The sequence below is a fragment of the Plectropomus leopardus genome, chromosome 12 (assembly GCF_026936395.1).
Source record: "Plectropomus leopardus strain MGB_pleo_1.0 chromosome 12, ASM2693639v1, whole genome shotgun sequence".
NCBI lineage: Eukaryota > Metazoa > Chordata > Actinopteri > Perciformes > Serranidae > Plectropomus > Plectropomus leopardus.
Window position 1 is genome coordinate 3,168,640 of NC_142187.1, and position 18,514 is coordinate 3,187,153.

General features: G+C 41.2%; 1 protein-coding gene across 2 annotated transcripts; it reads right to left on the reverse strand.

Moving 5' to 3' along the window:
- Window positions 1–278: 278 nt before the first annotated feature.
- On the reverse strand, window positions 279–18,260 carry fam151a (family with sequence similarity 151 member A). Of its 2 annotated transcripts, none has more exons than XM_088085051.1 (13): window positions 18,119–18,260; window positions 17,811–17,974; window positions 14,472–14,618; window positions 14,192–14,341; window positions 13,914–14,076; window positions 13,223–13,280; window positions 12,170–12,259; window positions 9,419–9,495; window positions 7,805–7,941; window positions 6,597–6,767; window positions 6,154–6,260; window positions 5,501–5,680; window positions 279–870 (listed from the first exon to the last, which is right to left on the reverse strand). In XM_088085051.1, exons 1-13 carry the CDS (start codon window positions 18,175–18,177, stop codon window positions 565–567), a joined length of 1,809 nt encoding a protein of 602 aa, XP_087941177.1. In that variant the 5' UTR covers window positions 18,178–18,260; the 3' UTR covers window positions 279–564. The 2 variants fall into 2 exon arrangements, with proteins under 2 accessions (XP_087941177.1, XP_042352876.2); XM_042496942.2 differs by having other exon boundaries at window positions 18,110–18,239.
- Window positions 18,261–18,514: the final 254 nt, after the last annotated feature.

Consider the following 18,514-nt stretch of genomic DNA (forward strand, 5'->3'; position numbering starts at 1 on the left):
ACATATTGATTTGTAGAAGGTATGTTCACTGCCACGGCTCTAAGGGCGGCAGTGTCAATCACCACTTTGGTCCAGACTGAAATAGCTTGGCAACAGCTGGAAAGATACTAGTGAAATTCCTTGAGGTGAAACATGATTAGTCTTACTGATTTTGGTGATCCTCTGCCTTCTCTAGCACCACATGACTTTATAGTTCAGACTGAAATACAAGCATTTGACAGATTTCCATGAAAAAAAAAACATTAGAGGTATGAAAGAAATCATTTTATATGTACAAGTGACATCCTACATTTAATTTTATTTCGGTGGAAGATGAGAACTCAAGCACTCACATTGGTGTTCTATACAATCATTTCTTACATACATTCGTCACTGTATACATTGATAAATAGCCAGTATCAGCTGATAACATTAGCCTCCCAATATACCAGTCAGTTTTTGATGACTAATGTGTAAAGGTTTTAATGTTCGCTGTTATGAATATTCACATTAAATCGGGGTGATTGTATGACACAAATATCCCTTGCAGTGCTGGAATTCTGGGTTGGTCATATCTACCCTCAGTTAGGACTTAGCAGATATCAAATACAGGTTGGTATTTGCTCTCCCTGTACACTGGGTCATAAGTCCTTTAAGGGCTGCGAAAGCTTCAGCACTGCTTTGTGTGTCCTCCACTATGAGGTCCGTCCACCTGTCCATCATTTCCATTAGAGAGTGAAGCGCCTCCTGTCCTTTCGGCAGTGATGCTGTGTTCAGGCGTAAAGCCACCCTCTGAGACAAGCCTGTCACTGGGAGCAGAGGAGGCCAGGCCCGCTCTGTCAGGACGAGGGTGACGTAAGGAAAAAGTCTCTCTACTGTTGACATAAACTCCTGAAAGAGAGGGGAGGAGGTTACAACACAGGATTAACATGACTGTATTGCAGCCTATGAGGGAGAACAGCAGCGCAATAACAAGCACCTCGAGAAGGCACCTAACTATACCTAACGACAGTACTGTGACACTTCCTTCTCCTAATAACATAGCTAGTATGTTTACATGCACAGTTTAGTGAAGCTACATGGCGCCGTGAGAGTGGCAGCCTGTTGCAGCAGCTCTTTGAACGTGTCTTTTTTTAAAATTGTTTTTATAGTGTTTTATAGTGTTTTATATTGTTTTATTGTATATTGTATATTGTTCTGCGCATCTGGGCACTCCACAACGCCAAGATGTTTTCTTGGAAATTCGGACATTTACTACTACTTTTCACACTCGGGTTACTCCTGACGACTGGAAGCGACGCCTGTAACACCGCCGGCATTGTTTACTCACGCGACCAGCTGTTGGCCCTGAGGGCACCGGCCCCCTTGACCGGAGAGAGACCCACAGTACCAGAGGAGCTGAGGCGGCGACGGCGAGGCTGCAGAGCGGGGGTTAAACGAAAGATGAAGAAGAGGAAGTTTAAACCCTGCATCCCTGCAGTCATCACTGGAAACGTACGGCCCTTGGCTAACAAAACGGACGAACTGGAAGCGCTCGCCAGGACGCAGAGGGAGTACAGAGAGTGCAGCATCATGTGTTTCACCGAGACCTGGCTGCACGACCAGATCCCGGACTCCAACGTGACCATCCCTGGCTTCCACACAGTCCGAGCGGACAGAGACACCACCTCAACCGGTAAGAAGAAAGGAGGGGGGCTTGCCGTGCTTGTGAACTCCAGGTGGTGTCACACTGGACACATCTCTGTCAAAGAGCGTGTCTGCAGCCCGGACATCGAGTTTATTGCCGTCGGACTTCGTGCCCTTATTATTTGCCGAGGGAGTTTACCAGTGTAGTAGCCATCGTCGCTATATTCCTCCGTCTGGAACGCAGACGCCGCATGTGATGTCATCCACGCTGTGACTGCCCGTCTCCAAACCAAGCACCCTGGTGCCTTCATCACAATCACCGGTGACTTCAATCATGTTTCTCTCTCAGCCACTCTTCCTACCTTCTACCAGTTTGTTAAATGCTCCACACGTGAAAATAAAACTTTGGACTTGCTGTATGCAAACGTGAAGGATGCATAGCTCCACTGCCCTCCCCCCACTGGGCAGGTCAGACCACTAGTCCTGCTCACACCATCATACAAGCCTGTTGTTCAGCGGCAACCAGTAACAGTGAGGACAGTGAGGAAATGGTCTCATGAGGCCACAGAGACACTGCGTGGTGCGCTGGAGTCCACTGACTGGAATGCCCTGTGAGCCTTTCACGGTGAGGATATTGATGGCTTGACTGACTGTGTCTCTGAATACATTGGGTTCTGTATGGACAACTCCATCCCATTTAAAGAGGTCCGCTGTTACCCAAACAACAAACCCTGGGTTACCAGCAACTGAGGGCTCTCCTCAACAAAAAAAGAGGGCATTTAGATCAGGACCGTACAGAACTCAAGCAGGTACAACGTGAGCTAAAGCACAGCATCAAGGTGAGCAAGGATTACAGGAAGAAATTAGAGGACAAACTGGAGCAGAACAAGGCCAGGGATGTTTGGAGTGGGATGAGAGAGATCACCGGCTTCCAAAGGAAAGGTGGGGGTGCTGCTGAGGGGGATGAACAACGAGTTAAACCAGTTCTTCAACAGGTTTGACTCCAGCCCCCCTGCTGCTCCTCTGCCACCACAGCCCCCCAGCAACACCTACAGCAGACACCTCTGCTCCACTCCCGTCATCACCAACCCCAGCCCCAGCTTGTCACACACACACCACAGAACTTTTTCACACCCCACTGCCGCCTCCCACCGCACCCTCCCCAGACTGGACTACACCTCACAGCCGACCAGGTGATGAGAGAGCTGGAGAGGCTCAACCAGAGGAAGGCTGCAGGATCTGACGGCATCAGCCCCCGGGTGCTGAGGCGTGTGCCAGCCAGCTGTGTGGTGTACTCCAGCACCTCTCTTCAACCTGAGCCTGCACCTTCAGAGAGTCCCAGTGCTATGGAAAACATCCTGCCTGGTCCCAGTGCCCAAGAAGAGACATCCTGTAGCACTGAACGACTTTAGGCCAATAGCACTGACCTCTCATGTTATGAAGGTCATGGAGAGACTGTTCTAGCACATCTCAGACCACTGGTGTGCTCATCACAAGACCCCTGCAGTTTGCATACCAGTCCCGAGTTGGTGTGGGACGACAGTGCTGTATCTGCTGCAGAAGGCCTACTCCTCCCTGGACAGACCCAACACCTTCGACATCTTCGACTTCTCCAGTGCCTTTAATACCATCCAGCCCAGACTGTTGAAGGCCAAACTGGAGGACATGCAGGTGGACGCTCCCCTGGTCACATGGATCGGTGACTACCTGACAGGCAGACCGTAGTTTGTGAAACTGCAGAGCTGCGTGTCTGAGCGACTGACCAGCAACGCCGGGCCCCCCAGGAACGGTGCTGTCCCCCTTCCTCTCTCACCACCTACACTGCTGACTTTGGTACTGTACAGAGTCGTGTCATCTCCAGAAGTTTTCAGATGACACGGCCATCGTGAGCAGTGTAGAGAATGGACGGGAGGACGAGTACAGGGACCTGGTGGACCGCTTTGTCAGGTGGTGTGGGAGAATCACCTGCAGCTGAATGTGACAAAGACTAAAGAGATGGTGGTGGACTTCAGGAGGAACAGGCCCCACCCTCTCCTGTCTGCATCAGTGGGACTGATGTGGAAATTGGTCACATCATACAAGTACCTGGGCCCTTCTGGACAACAAACTGGAGTGGTCCACCAACACTGAGGCAGCCACAAGAAGGGCCTGAGTCGGCTTTTACTTCCTGAGGAGACTCAGGTCCTTCAATGTCTGCAACAGGATGCTCCTGATGTTTTATCAGTCTGTTGTTTGCGAGCACCATCTTCTTTGCTGTGGTGTGCTGGGGGCAGGCATCAAGGCAAAGGATGCAAACAGACCGAACAAACTGATCAGGAAGGCAGAGTCTGTTGTTGGCTCTAAGCTTGTCTCCCTGGAGGAGGTGGCTGAGGACAGAATGCTGGCAAAACTGCTGGCAATAACGGACAATGTCACCCATCCCTCCATAAGACACTGGACAAGCTGAAGAGTAGCTTCAGCAACAGACTCCTCCAATCTCTGCTGTCTGAGGGAGCGATACAGGAAATCATTCCTGCCTGCTGCCATCAGACTGTTCAACACATCCACCTCTGTCAGACCTGTGGTCACTGTCACTGAACTGGACTAAATCCTGTCACTCCACATCCAAACAGTACAGACTGCAGTATGTGTGTATGCATATCATGTATATATATGTACAAATATATAACATCGGATCGTCAGCTGTATTGTATTATAAATATTATATTATACATCACTATATATATATATATATATATATATATATATATATATACCATTATAATTATTCTATCATTATTATTATATTATATTATACATAACATTGGTCATCAGACATAAAAATGTCAAGTGCTAATGTCATGTTGCTGATACTATTATTAATATTAGTATTATGGATATTATTACTACTATTATTATTATTATTACTACTATTATTAATACTATCACTACTATTATGTGTGCGATGCCTTCAAACTGATGTTATTACCATTATTAGTATTATATGTACACCTCTAAATATTCCCCCTATTCTGCTGTCATCATTACCATGCTCATGTGTATCCTTACCATCATCAGATTGCACCTTACCACTGCATTTGCACTACCTCAGTACTCTTTTGCACTACTTCAACATTCTATTTATTCTATTTTTATATATTTATGTTTATTTCTATCTTCTATTATTCTTCTTATTTTTCTGTGTATGTCTCTGTATGTCTTACGTGCCAAGCTGCTGTGACAACTAAATTTCCCTCAAGGGATCAATAAAGTCGTCTAAGTCTAAGTTATAGCTCCATTTGGCCATTTAATTAGACTGACGTCCTTGTCCCAGTACACAAGCATTGGGAGAGAATTTATTAACGGAAGTATGTCCACAGTTGGTGGTGATATGCCCACTTTCAACTAGTTGCTATTAGACATTCTTCTCATTGATTTATTAAGTCACATACCAAAACATGGATAACTTTTCGGCACTGTGCATTTAGTACATACTCTTTTTTTCTTGGTACCTTGGTCTTGTTTTCACAACTTTCTTCTATGAATTTATGCTGTTCAACTTCCAGGTCAAAGCCTGATGCAGGGATTACGGAGCATATGCAGAATAGGTGTATACATTAAAGAGTAAATCAACCCACATTATTTAGGACTGTTGGACTTCTTGGAATTCTTATCAGTACGATTTCAGATGGACCTGTAAACATGTTACTTTTAGTCGTACTAACACAATAGTTCAACTTTTTCTAACATCTTGTAAACATTGTTTTGAAATATACTGGCCTGATATGAACTTTTTCTCAACAATTTGGTTTAAAAAAGGCTTTATTCATGGGTATGATATTATTAGAAAAAGCACATTTATTATGTATCAGAAACCACGTTTGGTAAAACATCAGTCAGAAAGGAAGCGACAAACCTTGATGTCGTCAGTGCTCTGTAAACCCTCCATGCTGATCCAGACAGGCCTGTAGAGCTTCTCAGTGCTGTAGGCTGAAGACAGCAGTTTGAGAGAAGCTTCCAGAAGCTGCTGAGTGTGGATCTGCAGGTTAATACCCCATGGTGCATCATCTCTCTGCCCGAGCAGCTGCAGGAAGTCCTGCAAACACATCAGTGCATATGGCCCTATTTATCCACATGCATATATGAAGTCAATTATGCTTCACAGATCATAGAAATACTGAATATAGAAGTGCTGCAAAAACATTACTAATAAGACGAAAGAAATGCAAAAGTAGACACCAGCTCAGCTTTTGCTACAAGATTAAAATCTGGAAAAACATCCAGCATGAGTCAACTAAGGTCAACTATACATGCAGATCAATCATTGTACCACAGGGCGTTTAGATAATGTCACTTTCTGGCCTCCAAGAAATTGAAATAGCTGATTATTTCATGAACTTCATGGCCCATCCCTTGCCTCAGATGGATTCAGAAACAGATTCAGGTGGATATTTCAATTTGACATTTTCAGAGCAGCCACCATGTTTGTCCATATTGGCAACCTAAAGCAGCGACCACTGACAGCCCACAGTGGTGTGCTCATACTCTAGGGAGACTTCATTGATGTACCTGCAGCGTGAGGGCCTCTGAGCTCTTTCCAGAACCTTCTACCAGAGGGACTCCAGGTTGCTCACTGTCAGAGGTCACCTGAACCACCAACATACCCCCACCACTACCTGGACACACGCACACGCACACGCACACACACACACACACACACACACACACACACACACACACACACACACACACACACACACACACGCACACGCACACGCACACACACACACACACACACACACACACAGGTGTTACAAACAGGAAGGAGAGGGTAAACAGGATTACTGCTCCATTGCTTTGCTTTGCATTTTCTAACTGCTGTTTGTGGAGTTTTGCTTTTCAAAATTTCAAGTGATACAATTGTGATAGAAGTTTTTTGGTAGCATTTAAGCATAACCAGACAGCCAACTGCATCAGAGAATGATGAGTCTGAAGAAACAAAGTGTTTGTACCTGAAAGCTGCGCCAACACCGAGGTCTGATCAGTGACTCTAAACCATCGAACCTCCAGGCTGCTTTGCCGCGTGACGGTAGACGGGAGGTCAGTGTCTGAGTTGCGGATTGGAAAGAGGAAGTCCATCAGGTTTCCTCCAGGATAGAATCTCCTCAGAAGTCCCTGCTGCTCTGTAAACACATCAGTCAGTAAACTGGAACAGCGAGTTATTTTTTACAATGTGTTTGAAAATATCAAGTCAAGTCAATTTAATTTATAAAGCCCATTATCACATATCAGAATTCGCCTCAGAGGGCCTTACATCATACAACATCCCTCTGTCCTTAGATCCTCTCATCAACTATGGAAGTAAACCCTATAACAGGAAATAAATGGTAGAAACCTCAGGAACAGCGACTGAGGAGGGATCCCTCTTCCAGGACGGACAGACATGCAACAGATGTCGTTAAAGTCAAAATATGAAGTTGCTGTTTTGGATGGTCGAAATTCAAGATGAAAAATGCAAACTTGGACATCCAGGCTAGAGTGACGCCCCCAAGGAGGTGCAATGGCTTAGTTAAGAGGGTTAATATAACCTCAATTTAAATGGGTAGTTTTCATAGTAAAATAGTTAGATTTCCTGAAATTTTCATAGAAAATAGTTAGATTTCCTGAAATTTTGACAATTTTGACAGTTACATTTCCTGAAATTTTCATAGTAAAATAGTTACATGTCATGAAATTTTGACAATTTTTCACACAGTTACATTTTATGAAATTTTAGTGGTAAAATAGTGACATTTCATAAAATTTTGACAAAATTCAAAATAATTGCAGCCTTCAGCTTACAAAAGATATTTCATGTCCCATAAGGACATATCCTATGAGTCTAGCCAGTGTCAAGGCCTTATGAATGTAGTTGTTTAATGCTAACAAAATATTCTGTTTTAGAATTTTGGACAATTGCATAACTACTTACATACATAATTACATAATTACTTGTCTCAATTTTACTGTCAGTACAGCAGTGCAGGGTCAGTGATGACTTTTCTGGTCCCTGCTATGTTTTAATTTTTTTGCAATATGTACTCAGCAATACAAATACTGTTGTGTATGCTTTTCCACATTTTTTGCCCAGAATTTAGTTTATTGATACGTTTGCAACAAAGCACTAACTGACTGACCGACTCCACTTGTCATTTTTGCTATCAAAGAGCTCCTTTCTTACTTGCGGCCTGTTTGAATTCAGACAGCGTTGGTTCATAAATGTCGTAGTAGACTCTGGTAGGGTAACTGTTCTCACGCACAAACAGCAGGTCGCTGATGTTCGGGTTAATTGAACCCTGCCACAATGTCAGACTGAACCTGTAACCCAAAGCACAACAACACAGCAGTCTTAGTTGATTCAGTTTCACAAGGTACAACATCATGTGGCTGAATATCATTGAAACTGAACGTGAAAATATGAACAAAACCACGGCCACATTAAGGCTATTTCATGTCCTATAGTCTACGTTCTGCATAAAGTCCAGCTGATGCTCATCTCTGAGCTTGCTCTGCAGCCTACAACACAGATTTTGTTGGCGTTTTTTTCCACAAACCATGCGTACGTTACATTTGCGATACATAAAATTAAGTAGCGTATATGTTGAACTATGTTTCAACAGTGCTGTGTTTGACATGTGGTTAGGTTTAAGCTCAAAAACTACTCCATTATGGTTAATAAAAAGATCATATGGGCTAAAAATACTCAGATGGGGGGCACAATGAAAAAGCAGCAATGTCTCAGCAAAAAAATGGTATTTGAGGATGAAAGGACTGGAAGAGGGTGCTGCTATTAGTAATTCTGACCCCGCCTGGTTTGACTTATTTAAAGCATATTGTATAAATTGTCAATCAATTCTGTGTTACACCTTTAGCCTTACTTCAGTCCAACCCATTACCATGCATTTTTCCCTTCATTTTGGAATTAAGGGTCAATAGACCTTGTTTACATAAGTATAAAAAACATATTTTGACAGCAAAAGATTTCATTTGGGGTCAGAATGACCCCAAGAACAACACAAGTTAGCACTGTGACATGTCAGAATTTTAAAAGAAATAAAAACTGAGCAATTTAATTATGACTTGGTAACAAAATCTTGGTAAAATTATAGGACAGCATTGGTTGGCTCAGTTGAATTTCAAGGACTTTTTAAGCACTTTGTCAAGAAAGGATGCTATTTCAAGGTATTCCACCATTTTCCCCTCAAAATTTAAACATTTCTAGGACCTTGTGCGAACCTTGAGTCTTTTAACAAAACTGTTACGTTTAGGTACAAAAAACACTTGGTTAGGGTTTCCAACAGACTATTTGTTGGCTCATAACACCTGCTCTGGAATCAGTTATCACAGCAGGAAAAGCAACGATGTCTTGATAAAAATCAATTGCTTTGCATGCCTAAAAATTCACTATAATACAGCAATGACTCGCCACCCAGTTTTGTTTGTTGGTCTTCAACATTGGTCTGCAGCTTTGTCCCCTCCACCTCTTGATGTCAAAGTCAGCTTATGTTATGTCACACGGTGATATGATACATATAAAACTTTTTAACATATTCATAGTTTGCAGAAATGTACATTGCCAACATTTTATTCTGTAAGACATATGACTTCTTTCTGGAAAAACATGACGTGAAAGATTGTAATGGACGTGGAATAATTGAGCAGAGATAGAGGAAATGCAAACAGTGTGAGTGAAATTCAGATTATCGCTTAAATGCCAGTTTGAACAGTCATTCTTTTTAATAAATGATTGATTTTCACTCATTGCCATAATACACATGTCAGGTGTCTGTGTTACCTTGGTGACTGGCTGAGGAGCCAGCTGATGTGCTGCCAGCCACTGCGAACCAACAGAGCATGGACTGGGAATGTCACCTAAACAAACAAATTATTTTTAAAATCTTTTATTGCAGATTTCAAACTCCCCAGTGAATATCAGCTGTCACAAAGGTTATTGTCACATATCTGAATATCAAAGTGCAATTCACTGAGATACCTTGATTTAATGACTGTCAACAAATGAAACCATAGTGAGGATGTTACCTGTCCTCCCTTCATATGCACTAATATTGAACACATTTTAACATCTACAATAATGGTCAAATTTTTCCCATATGTCTTTTGAGGGAACACAAAAATGCTGTATGTCACACACATAAAGTTAAGAGGAAAGCAACACAAGTCTTTATCAAATGTTATGAAAAGTGACTTCAGATCAAGATTCACAGTGGGAATTGTTTTTGTTCTTTTAGTATACATGAGGTGCCAGAGCGCGTAAAACAGCATCAAAATAAAGCTTGTCAGTGCCATACCCTTCAAAAGGGGTCCTAGCTAAGCCCCTAATGTCCCACAATCCTAAAAATGTCCTTACATTCTATGTCCCAAATGCCTAGAAATGTCCTAAAATCCTCTATATATACTGAAATCCTAAAAACGGCCTAAAATCTTTAAAATGTCCTAAAATTCTAGAAATGTCCTAACATCATATGCCCTAAAATCCTAGAAGTGCCCTAAATTCCTAGAAATTTCCTGAAGTCATAGAAATTTCCTGAAGTCATAGAAATGTCCTAAAATCTAAAAAATGTCCTAAAATCCTTTAAGTGTCCTAAAACCTTGCGATGTCCTCAAATCTGTGAAATGTCCTACATTCCCCAAAACGTCCTAAAATTCTAGAAACGTCTGAAAATCCTGGAAATGTCTAAAATCAGAGAATTGTCTTCAACATCCCATTAATTACATTGCCAGCTTTTGCAAGTGAGCAGACAGGTTTCGAAACGTTTCAAAGTTTGTCATCCCTAGGGGTTTATCACGTCACCTAAAAGGACACCAGGGGCTGTTTGTAGTCAGTCAGTCAGTCAGTCAGTCATTTTCTGTAACCGCTTGTCCTCGTAAGGGTCGCGGGGGGGCTGGAGCCAATCCCAGCTGTCATCGGGCGGAAGGCGGGGTACACCCTGGACAGGTCGCCAGACTATCGCAGGGCCGACACATAAAGACAAACAACCATACACGCTCACAGTCACACCTAAGGGCAATTCAGAGTCACCAATCCACCTGAGCTGTATGTCTTTGGACTGTGGGAGGAGAGAACCCACGTAGACACGGGGATAACATGCAAACTCCGCACAGAAGGGCCCCCGCCGGGGCTGTTGTAGTAAAGTAGAATTTAGAAATCCAGGATGACGGAAAAAGTGAGGCTTGTTCTTGTCTTATCAGTGACTCCTGGCTTAATCCAGTGTCGAGGTTTTGTGCAATAGCCCTCTGTGTGCAGCCCCAGCTGATCGGTGCACTGTGCTCCACAGGTGTTTCTCACTCCCTCCTCACAGCTAATGAGCAGATGCAGCGCAGGTGTGCAAGGTGTGCATTGTAAAAGACAAGAGAGCCCAGACGCCGCGGTGGAGCGGAGCAGCACAGCAGACACCAAGAGGAGGTACAGAAGATGCCAGCCTAGGGCCGGGCCGAGGTTACGGGACTGCAGAACCCGGATGGACGGTGGACAGCTCGTAGGAGCCAGACAAAGCAACGCAGGCTCGACGCACGCGCACGCCGCTGCAGCAGGCTGCTGCAACAAGAGGGACACGCTCCGTGGGAAAGTGGAGGGATGAATGCACGCTTCAGCCCTCCTCCAGGTAAGCCCCCTTTATATATGTGATGACCTTAAATGTTTAACAACTATGTTGTTTATTAATAAGGAAAGAGCCTTTTGGTGTGTGTTGCTTCAGTTTACCTTTGCAAACATTGATTTATTTGTATGGAGAGTTATATTTTTAACCCTTTGAAACCTGAGAAAATTAGCTCAATGTTTTTCAAAAACATGGGAAGAAGGCAATGAGCACAATAGAAAAAGTGTAAAAAGTACAAGAAAATTGCCTGGGAATTAGTGAAAACAACAATAAAAACAAACCAAATAATATTGATAATAATAATAATTAAAAACAAATGACAAAACCCCCCAATAGAACGTGACACAAAACAAATAAACAAGGAAATAGCCTGGAAAAAAATGTATAATAATTCTGTAAAAATAATTTTAAATACATAATTATAATAATTCAAAACATTGGTTTTTATTTTTATTTTTCCATTTGTATTGTATCTTTACTTTTTAAAAATGTATGTATTTATATATTGTTTATATTATCCCAGCTTTTTAAACATAATTTTTCTAAATCTACTAATCTATACAGTTTGTGGAACATATCTTAAAAAATTGCTCCTAACCTTTTTTCCATGTTTTTGAATGATGTTTTTCTCAGAGTTCAAAGGTTAAATACATGTGACAGGCTTTTGAAAGCAGCACAAGAGAAGTGATGTCGCTCCAGGTTTTAAAGGGTTAACTGTGTTTGCAAATAGTTGAGCTGAGCTGAACTGAGCTTGCCAGTAAGTTACCTAGTGGCTCACCTCACCATGATTATTCTTCCTGTCTTTCATGTGGACATGTTAGTGAATCTGTTGATACCGCTTTCTCGTCTGACATGTGTCTAACACTGCTGCTCATACTTCATAATACTGGGTTACCTTGTGTTATTTTTGTGTGTCTTGTAAATCTTACCTTCTGAGGGACATTTTTGATGATATCATACATGCCCTCTACCATGGCCCTGGTGTAGGTGTTAGTGTGAAATGGAGGGAAATAGCCCACCTGTCAGAAACAATGCAACTGTTGGATTCTTCCCATAGATGACATGACAGCATGTATAAAAAACACATATAAACTAAGGCAGAAAAGGCACAATTTGGTGCTTAAAAGTTCACCAGAATGCAGGAAATGAATTATTTGATGAAGTGAAACTTATCATGTTGCCATAGTGATGAGTCTGACTCATGATCTCCCAACTTTACCTCAATGGCAACCAGGATGTTGACATTTTGAGTTTTTACTAAAAGATCTTAATAACTATCAGATGGATTTCCTAGACTGGTTCAAGATGAATTCTATTTTATTTTGGTAATGTTCTGACAATTCATTCAAGACAATCATCTTCAGAATTTTAATTTGGCAAATACTTTGGTTTATGACCAAATTCGCATCATCCTTAGCTGTACCGTGTGTTTCGTCGGGGTGTAACGATCCACTCACATGGATAGATTTATTTATGTTTTTGATTTTATTAGCACACAAGATTAGGCACAAGCAATTAAATTTTAATAAAGTGAGGACTGGTGTTACACAGTAATGGTCCTCTGTATTTCAAGGCATATTGTGTGAGAGTTGTGCGGTAATAGGGGAGATAAATGTTCTCTGCTTGTCTTGTTGGATATTACTGAATATCAGAGTTCATGATAAAAAAAGTTATGAAATATATCTGGTAAGCTGTGCTCTAGAAACATAAATTAAAAAAAAAAAGTCTGGACATGCCACTGCTGTTAACCATGCTGAGCATATTAGCATGCTGGTGTTTGGCGCAGCACGGCTTAGAGTTAAATGCAGGGCAGCCTCACACTTCTTGCAGAGAAGATGTAGTTCTCAAACCTCACTTTCTAAAATCCTAGCCATACACCTATCTTTGACTTATGCTATGGACCAAAGTGCTGGATCTGCAGAAAAACTGACCTATCAAATGATCAATTATACTGTAATTCTTAATCAGGCTATTAATAATACCTGCCATCCAGGAGACACAGTCACATCTGGAAATTTCTCCTGAATCAGCTGCAGAAATCTGGAAAAGCACAGAGGAAATAAAGAGAAGAGAGACACTGTATTAGGGGTCGACCGATATTGATTTTCCGGGCAGATACCAGTTTTTAGTAACCGATATATTGGAACTGATATGCATTTATAATAAAAATAAAAATCTGTCTGTCAATGTTTAGAATTTGGAATACAACTAACTCTAACACAAAACTTAGTTTAAATGCCTTTAGCAAATGTTTAATAAAAACTGAAATGTTCAACATCATATACAGCAAAATTACAATGTTTTTTTTTAAACAAAGTTAAATGAAAATTTAAATACAAAATAAATAAATAGAAATATCTCCCTGAGGTTTTACAATGTAAAAGTTCCTGTCATGCTGACACTTTCTTTGCTCTTTTCAATTAATTAATTTTATTGGCAATCATTACAACAAAATACTGATACAGATAATTGGCAACATGCCAAATATCGTTCGCAATAATTGGCCAGGTCAATAATCTGTTGACCCCTACACTGTGTGTTATGATGGGGCAGTGAGTTAATATGTTTCTAATTTGTCAATGTGCCAGTAATAAATGTAATACATGCCCAATACAAGCTTGTAAATAACAAAGAACAGATGTATAAAATGTATAAAAAATCTGTCTTTTTCACCTGGTTCCATTGACTGGAGGCAGGAGGTCTGGTACGTTGGGACCATGGAGGATGTCTGCATTGAGCCACACAGGCCTGTTTATTCCTCTACTACTGTTCTTTTGAATAAGTAGGTCCAGTGACAAACCCACTGATCTGAGGGACTTAAAATCCAGCTTCATGCCTGCAGGGACACACAGAGCGTTAAAACCTATATTACCTCTTAATATCATCTGATGGATATTAGCAAACACACAGATGAAGACACAGAAAGGTATACAAGTTCTAATCGACGTTACCTTTTCTAGAGGCCAGCACAGCATCCAACCATTGGTCCAGAGTGTTGTCGCTATAGATGGCAGGAGGGTGGGCCATGATAGGCACTGGCTTCTCACTTGGTGTGCCATAACCCTCCAGAGTGACATCAGCCTCCAGGATCATAGAGTCACCTGAGAGAACCAGAGAAGGCGGTACAGATCTGTCAAATCATTGGAGCATGATGTGGCTTTTGTATAGTATGTACGTCTCAGGGACAACACTATCAAAGCTATGCAGTTCTGTCTGTGCAAGAAAGGTTACTTGTGAGAGCTTTGTTCATTTCCTCCTTGGTATTGGCTCTGTGAAACCAGGTAGCCAACAGACCGTCAGGTTTGCTGATTTCACCAGACTGAACCAGGAAGTCCAGCATATCTCCACCAGTAGAAAACGAGGGGGCAGCTGGGCAACCTGAGTGGATAGCAAGACAGACACTATCAACATGACTAGACAAGACAATCAACATGTTCTCATCCCAAGTCGACACATTGCCACTTTGCAGGCTTCTGTGTCTACATATGACGTTTTAGGTATCCTTCTGTGTCTGTTGTGGATGTTCCAGGATGCCGCTATCATGATGTCAACAAATGAACATGGTGGGATGACACTGCACGCCGTTATGTTTCAACCTCACCATTCTGTGGCGGATCATGTGCACACACCATCTGTGTGGTGCCGTCTGGCGGCGTATAATAGCAACCAGACTGGTTATGTCCGGCTGTGTTCTCAGCTAATGCCATCCATCAGTTGGACACAAAAGGTGCCTTATGGTATTGTAATTGTCGGTCGAAAGTACTGACAAAGCAGCGATAATTGACGACCTCAGAATGAAAACCACCTGGGCCAGTATGTACATCTACAACTGTAAAAATATGGGTCTTATGGGTATAAAACTTCAATTTATGGATTGTATTGTTCCATTATAAGTATTTAAATTACTGGATGAGCTATAATCTTTCACATAAAACCGTCATTAATGAAAACAAGTTGTTCTGAGGCATGTGTAAGATATTAGCTCAAATCAGGTTTTGGCAAGTGTAAAACTGTATGCCATGGTTGAAAGGTATTTCAATGGTAATAAGGACTGGAAGAGCCAAAATCTGTTGCATACACCAGTTATGAATGAAACTGAGTCATTTTGATTTGATATATATATATATATATATATATATATATATATATATATATATATATATATATATATATATATATATATATATATATATATATATATATAAAACCTTGCTTTCACAAGATTTTGATTTTGATTTTGCCTTTTTAAGGTTATTTCAACAGGTATAAAAACCTGGGCGATCTATAATCTGTCACATAAAACCAGCATGAATGAAATTAAGTCATTTTGAGGCATGAACTTTCAGTCACAAGATAGGAGCTGAAATGACTTAGTAACTGTGGTTAACATGAAGCCCACAAGAGCTGTTTACTGATAATGAATATACTAAGTATGTTTCATTATGCCCTTTAAATAAACAGCGTGTGTTATCATGAGAACTTTGAACGTCCTAATGAAATAAATCTTTGGATAATAACACTCTAAAGTTATTATGTAATAATGTTTACACAGCTCCTGTGTCAGTTTCAAGCACCTCTGCACAGGGGCCAGAGCACCAGGTCTGCCAGGAAAGAATATGGATGAAATAATAAAGTTTAAACCCACTCAGAGAGCGTATATCACTCCGCCTAAACTCAAAAAAGGTACTCAAGCTTCTCAGATCTTTGCCTGTACGTGGATGGCCAACACGTCTAGCCTAGGTCCAGACCACTTCTCTGACAGAGTATCTCAGTCTCATTATCAGGCCACTTATAATCTAGATGCTGCTGTGTTTCCCAGCAGTTGCGTCCTACTTGACATAGTCGACTGACTTGTCAAAAATTCTTTACACAAATCCTTGCTTTTCTTGTATGCTTGCTTGGGTCTGGGCCTGTAGAGTTACTAAGGAAACCCTCAGTTAGAATACTTTAGCCATTTTTACAAAAATAATGTGCTGATTAGAATAAACCCTGCATTCATGTTGTGTTGGAATAATCGGAAAAAATAAGTTCCAGAATGAAAAAATGTATGTGGACACCCCCTCAAGTTGAAACAACAACTCAGAATTTTGGTACGAGTTGCTGAGTTGACATTCTATATAAGCCTGTTGTCATTCTGCAGTTGTCAAATATTGCTGTTTTGACAGACGCCAAAAACCAACTTTCGCCTCCACACGATACACATTGAGGTGAGAACATGGCCGGACAGAACTGATTGAGGTGTTATTATGACAAACCGGCTGTGTGGATGGCACCTGCCCTGTCTGCATGATATGTGGACGGGCAGAGTAACTTGAAAACACAGCCGAACGGGAGCTGTCAGTGTGCTTGATACATAGAAAGGCAGCATACGTTCAAAACGCCACAAGGAACAACACAATATAAGGAGGGTGAGGGTGCCTGTAAGGCGATGGGTTCAACAAACCCCAGACTTTCAGACAGAGGTCCAGACTTTGCTTCTTGCTGAATGTATTACTACACCTCACCATGTGCCTCCTTCCCCTAATCCTAACCATCTTTGCCAGTGTGTGTGTTTAACTTTCCAGCGTTGGTTGCCATGTGCTTTTGTTGTCTCAATAACAACATGCAGCGTCATTCCATATTGTGTTGACATCATGGTAGCAGCATTCCGAAATGTAAGAGCAGATGCAGAAGAGAGCGTAATATGTAGATGTGGCAATATATGAAGACTTCAGATGACAATGTGTTGCATATATGCAGAGACATGGCAGATGAAAGTAAATGTTCTGTTGACTGTAAGAAATGTTTTATTAATGTATATACTGCATGGCATTTTTTGCTCACATGCAGTATGTTGTAAGATGACAGGTTGGAATTGTGAGTTGATGTCAATGCACAGTGATCTAGATTACTTATAGTGTCAGTCAGGGAAAGCAATATTTCAGAAAACCTAGTTTCAGGCTTTGTATTTTTGCAGCAAATAACTTTGCGGTATAATGTTTCAACTTTTGTTTAACTTATTATTTAAATGCTCTGAGCAATACAATACAGCACAACTTCTTTTCAGGTCCATGTTATTTAAACAATATGACATGAGGCTCATGAACACACCAAAATTGGAAGAATGACTAACCAACTTTGGAGTGGAACCATACAAGAAGCATGCAATGCAGCATAACCATCTTCCATTTTATTTTAAAAAGAGATACTATGTAATTCAAATTTTAAGGAAAAAATTGAAGGCCATATAAGTGATAGTAATTAGGGTTACACAATACTTTAGTATCAAGTTAGAAACCACATTTCAACACTATACATTACTACATACCAAATATTTAAATGAGAAATGATGTAGTGGGAGAATATGTTATTTGAGATGATTTTGGAGCCAATTTTTACAAATGACCATTATGGGTCAGTTAGACCACGTTATAACTTGTACGTGATTATGTGTCTGAATCAGGTACCAAATATTTTCTTAACAGGCTACTACATTTTGATGAGTGGCATGTGCCAGATGTTTTACTCTGACTAAATAGCCAAACTCAAGTAAGCAAAATCAAATAATCATGGTAAATGTCTTGAATGTACCTGGCTTTTTAGAGAGCACGGCTGCGAGAGTAATGATGATCACCAGGATGACAAGTCCAACGGCCACAGATATCATTATCAGATGTTTTTTGGTTAAAACTCCAAAATAAAGGTCTTCTTTTGGTCCTGAGTGCAAACCTTGCTGGTTAAACTGCGGCCTCATCCTGGAGGAACACATATACCATCACACGTTTTTATGCAATCATTTGGTCTATTAGCATTGCAGAAGAAATATTTGGTAGGATTCTCAGGTGTGATTTGCTGAAGAACATAAATCACACCACTTTTGAAAAAAAGACCTTTCTTGCCTTTCTTCTCCACCCTTGTCAGTTCCGTTCTCTCGCTGATTGTCTTCTCTTTCTCCCATCCTCTCCTGCCTGCTATTCCTTCTGTGCTCAGGATTCAAAAATGTAGTCTGTGTAAAGAGCTGCAGAACAACACAGTGACAGATGGAGAGCGATTATTCATTTATATGAGCCTTATCTACAGAGCAGTGATCTGTGTTTTCACTGATAAGGTGCACATGCTCTCTGCAGTCTCGTTTCTGCTCTTTGAACTGACACCTCTGCTCTAAGGTCAAGAGGGAAGCAGGTATGAACCACAAGCAGAGGGCAGTTGGTGCCCTTTAGCCTTCAGTGTCCCTTCAATAGTAATAACTTGGCTAATGTGAACAAAAACGATCATAAAATAAGGCAGTTTCCCCC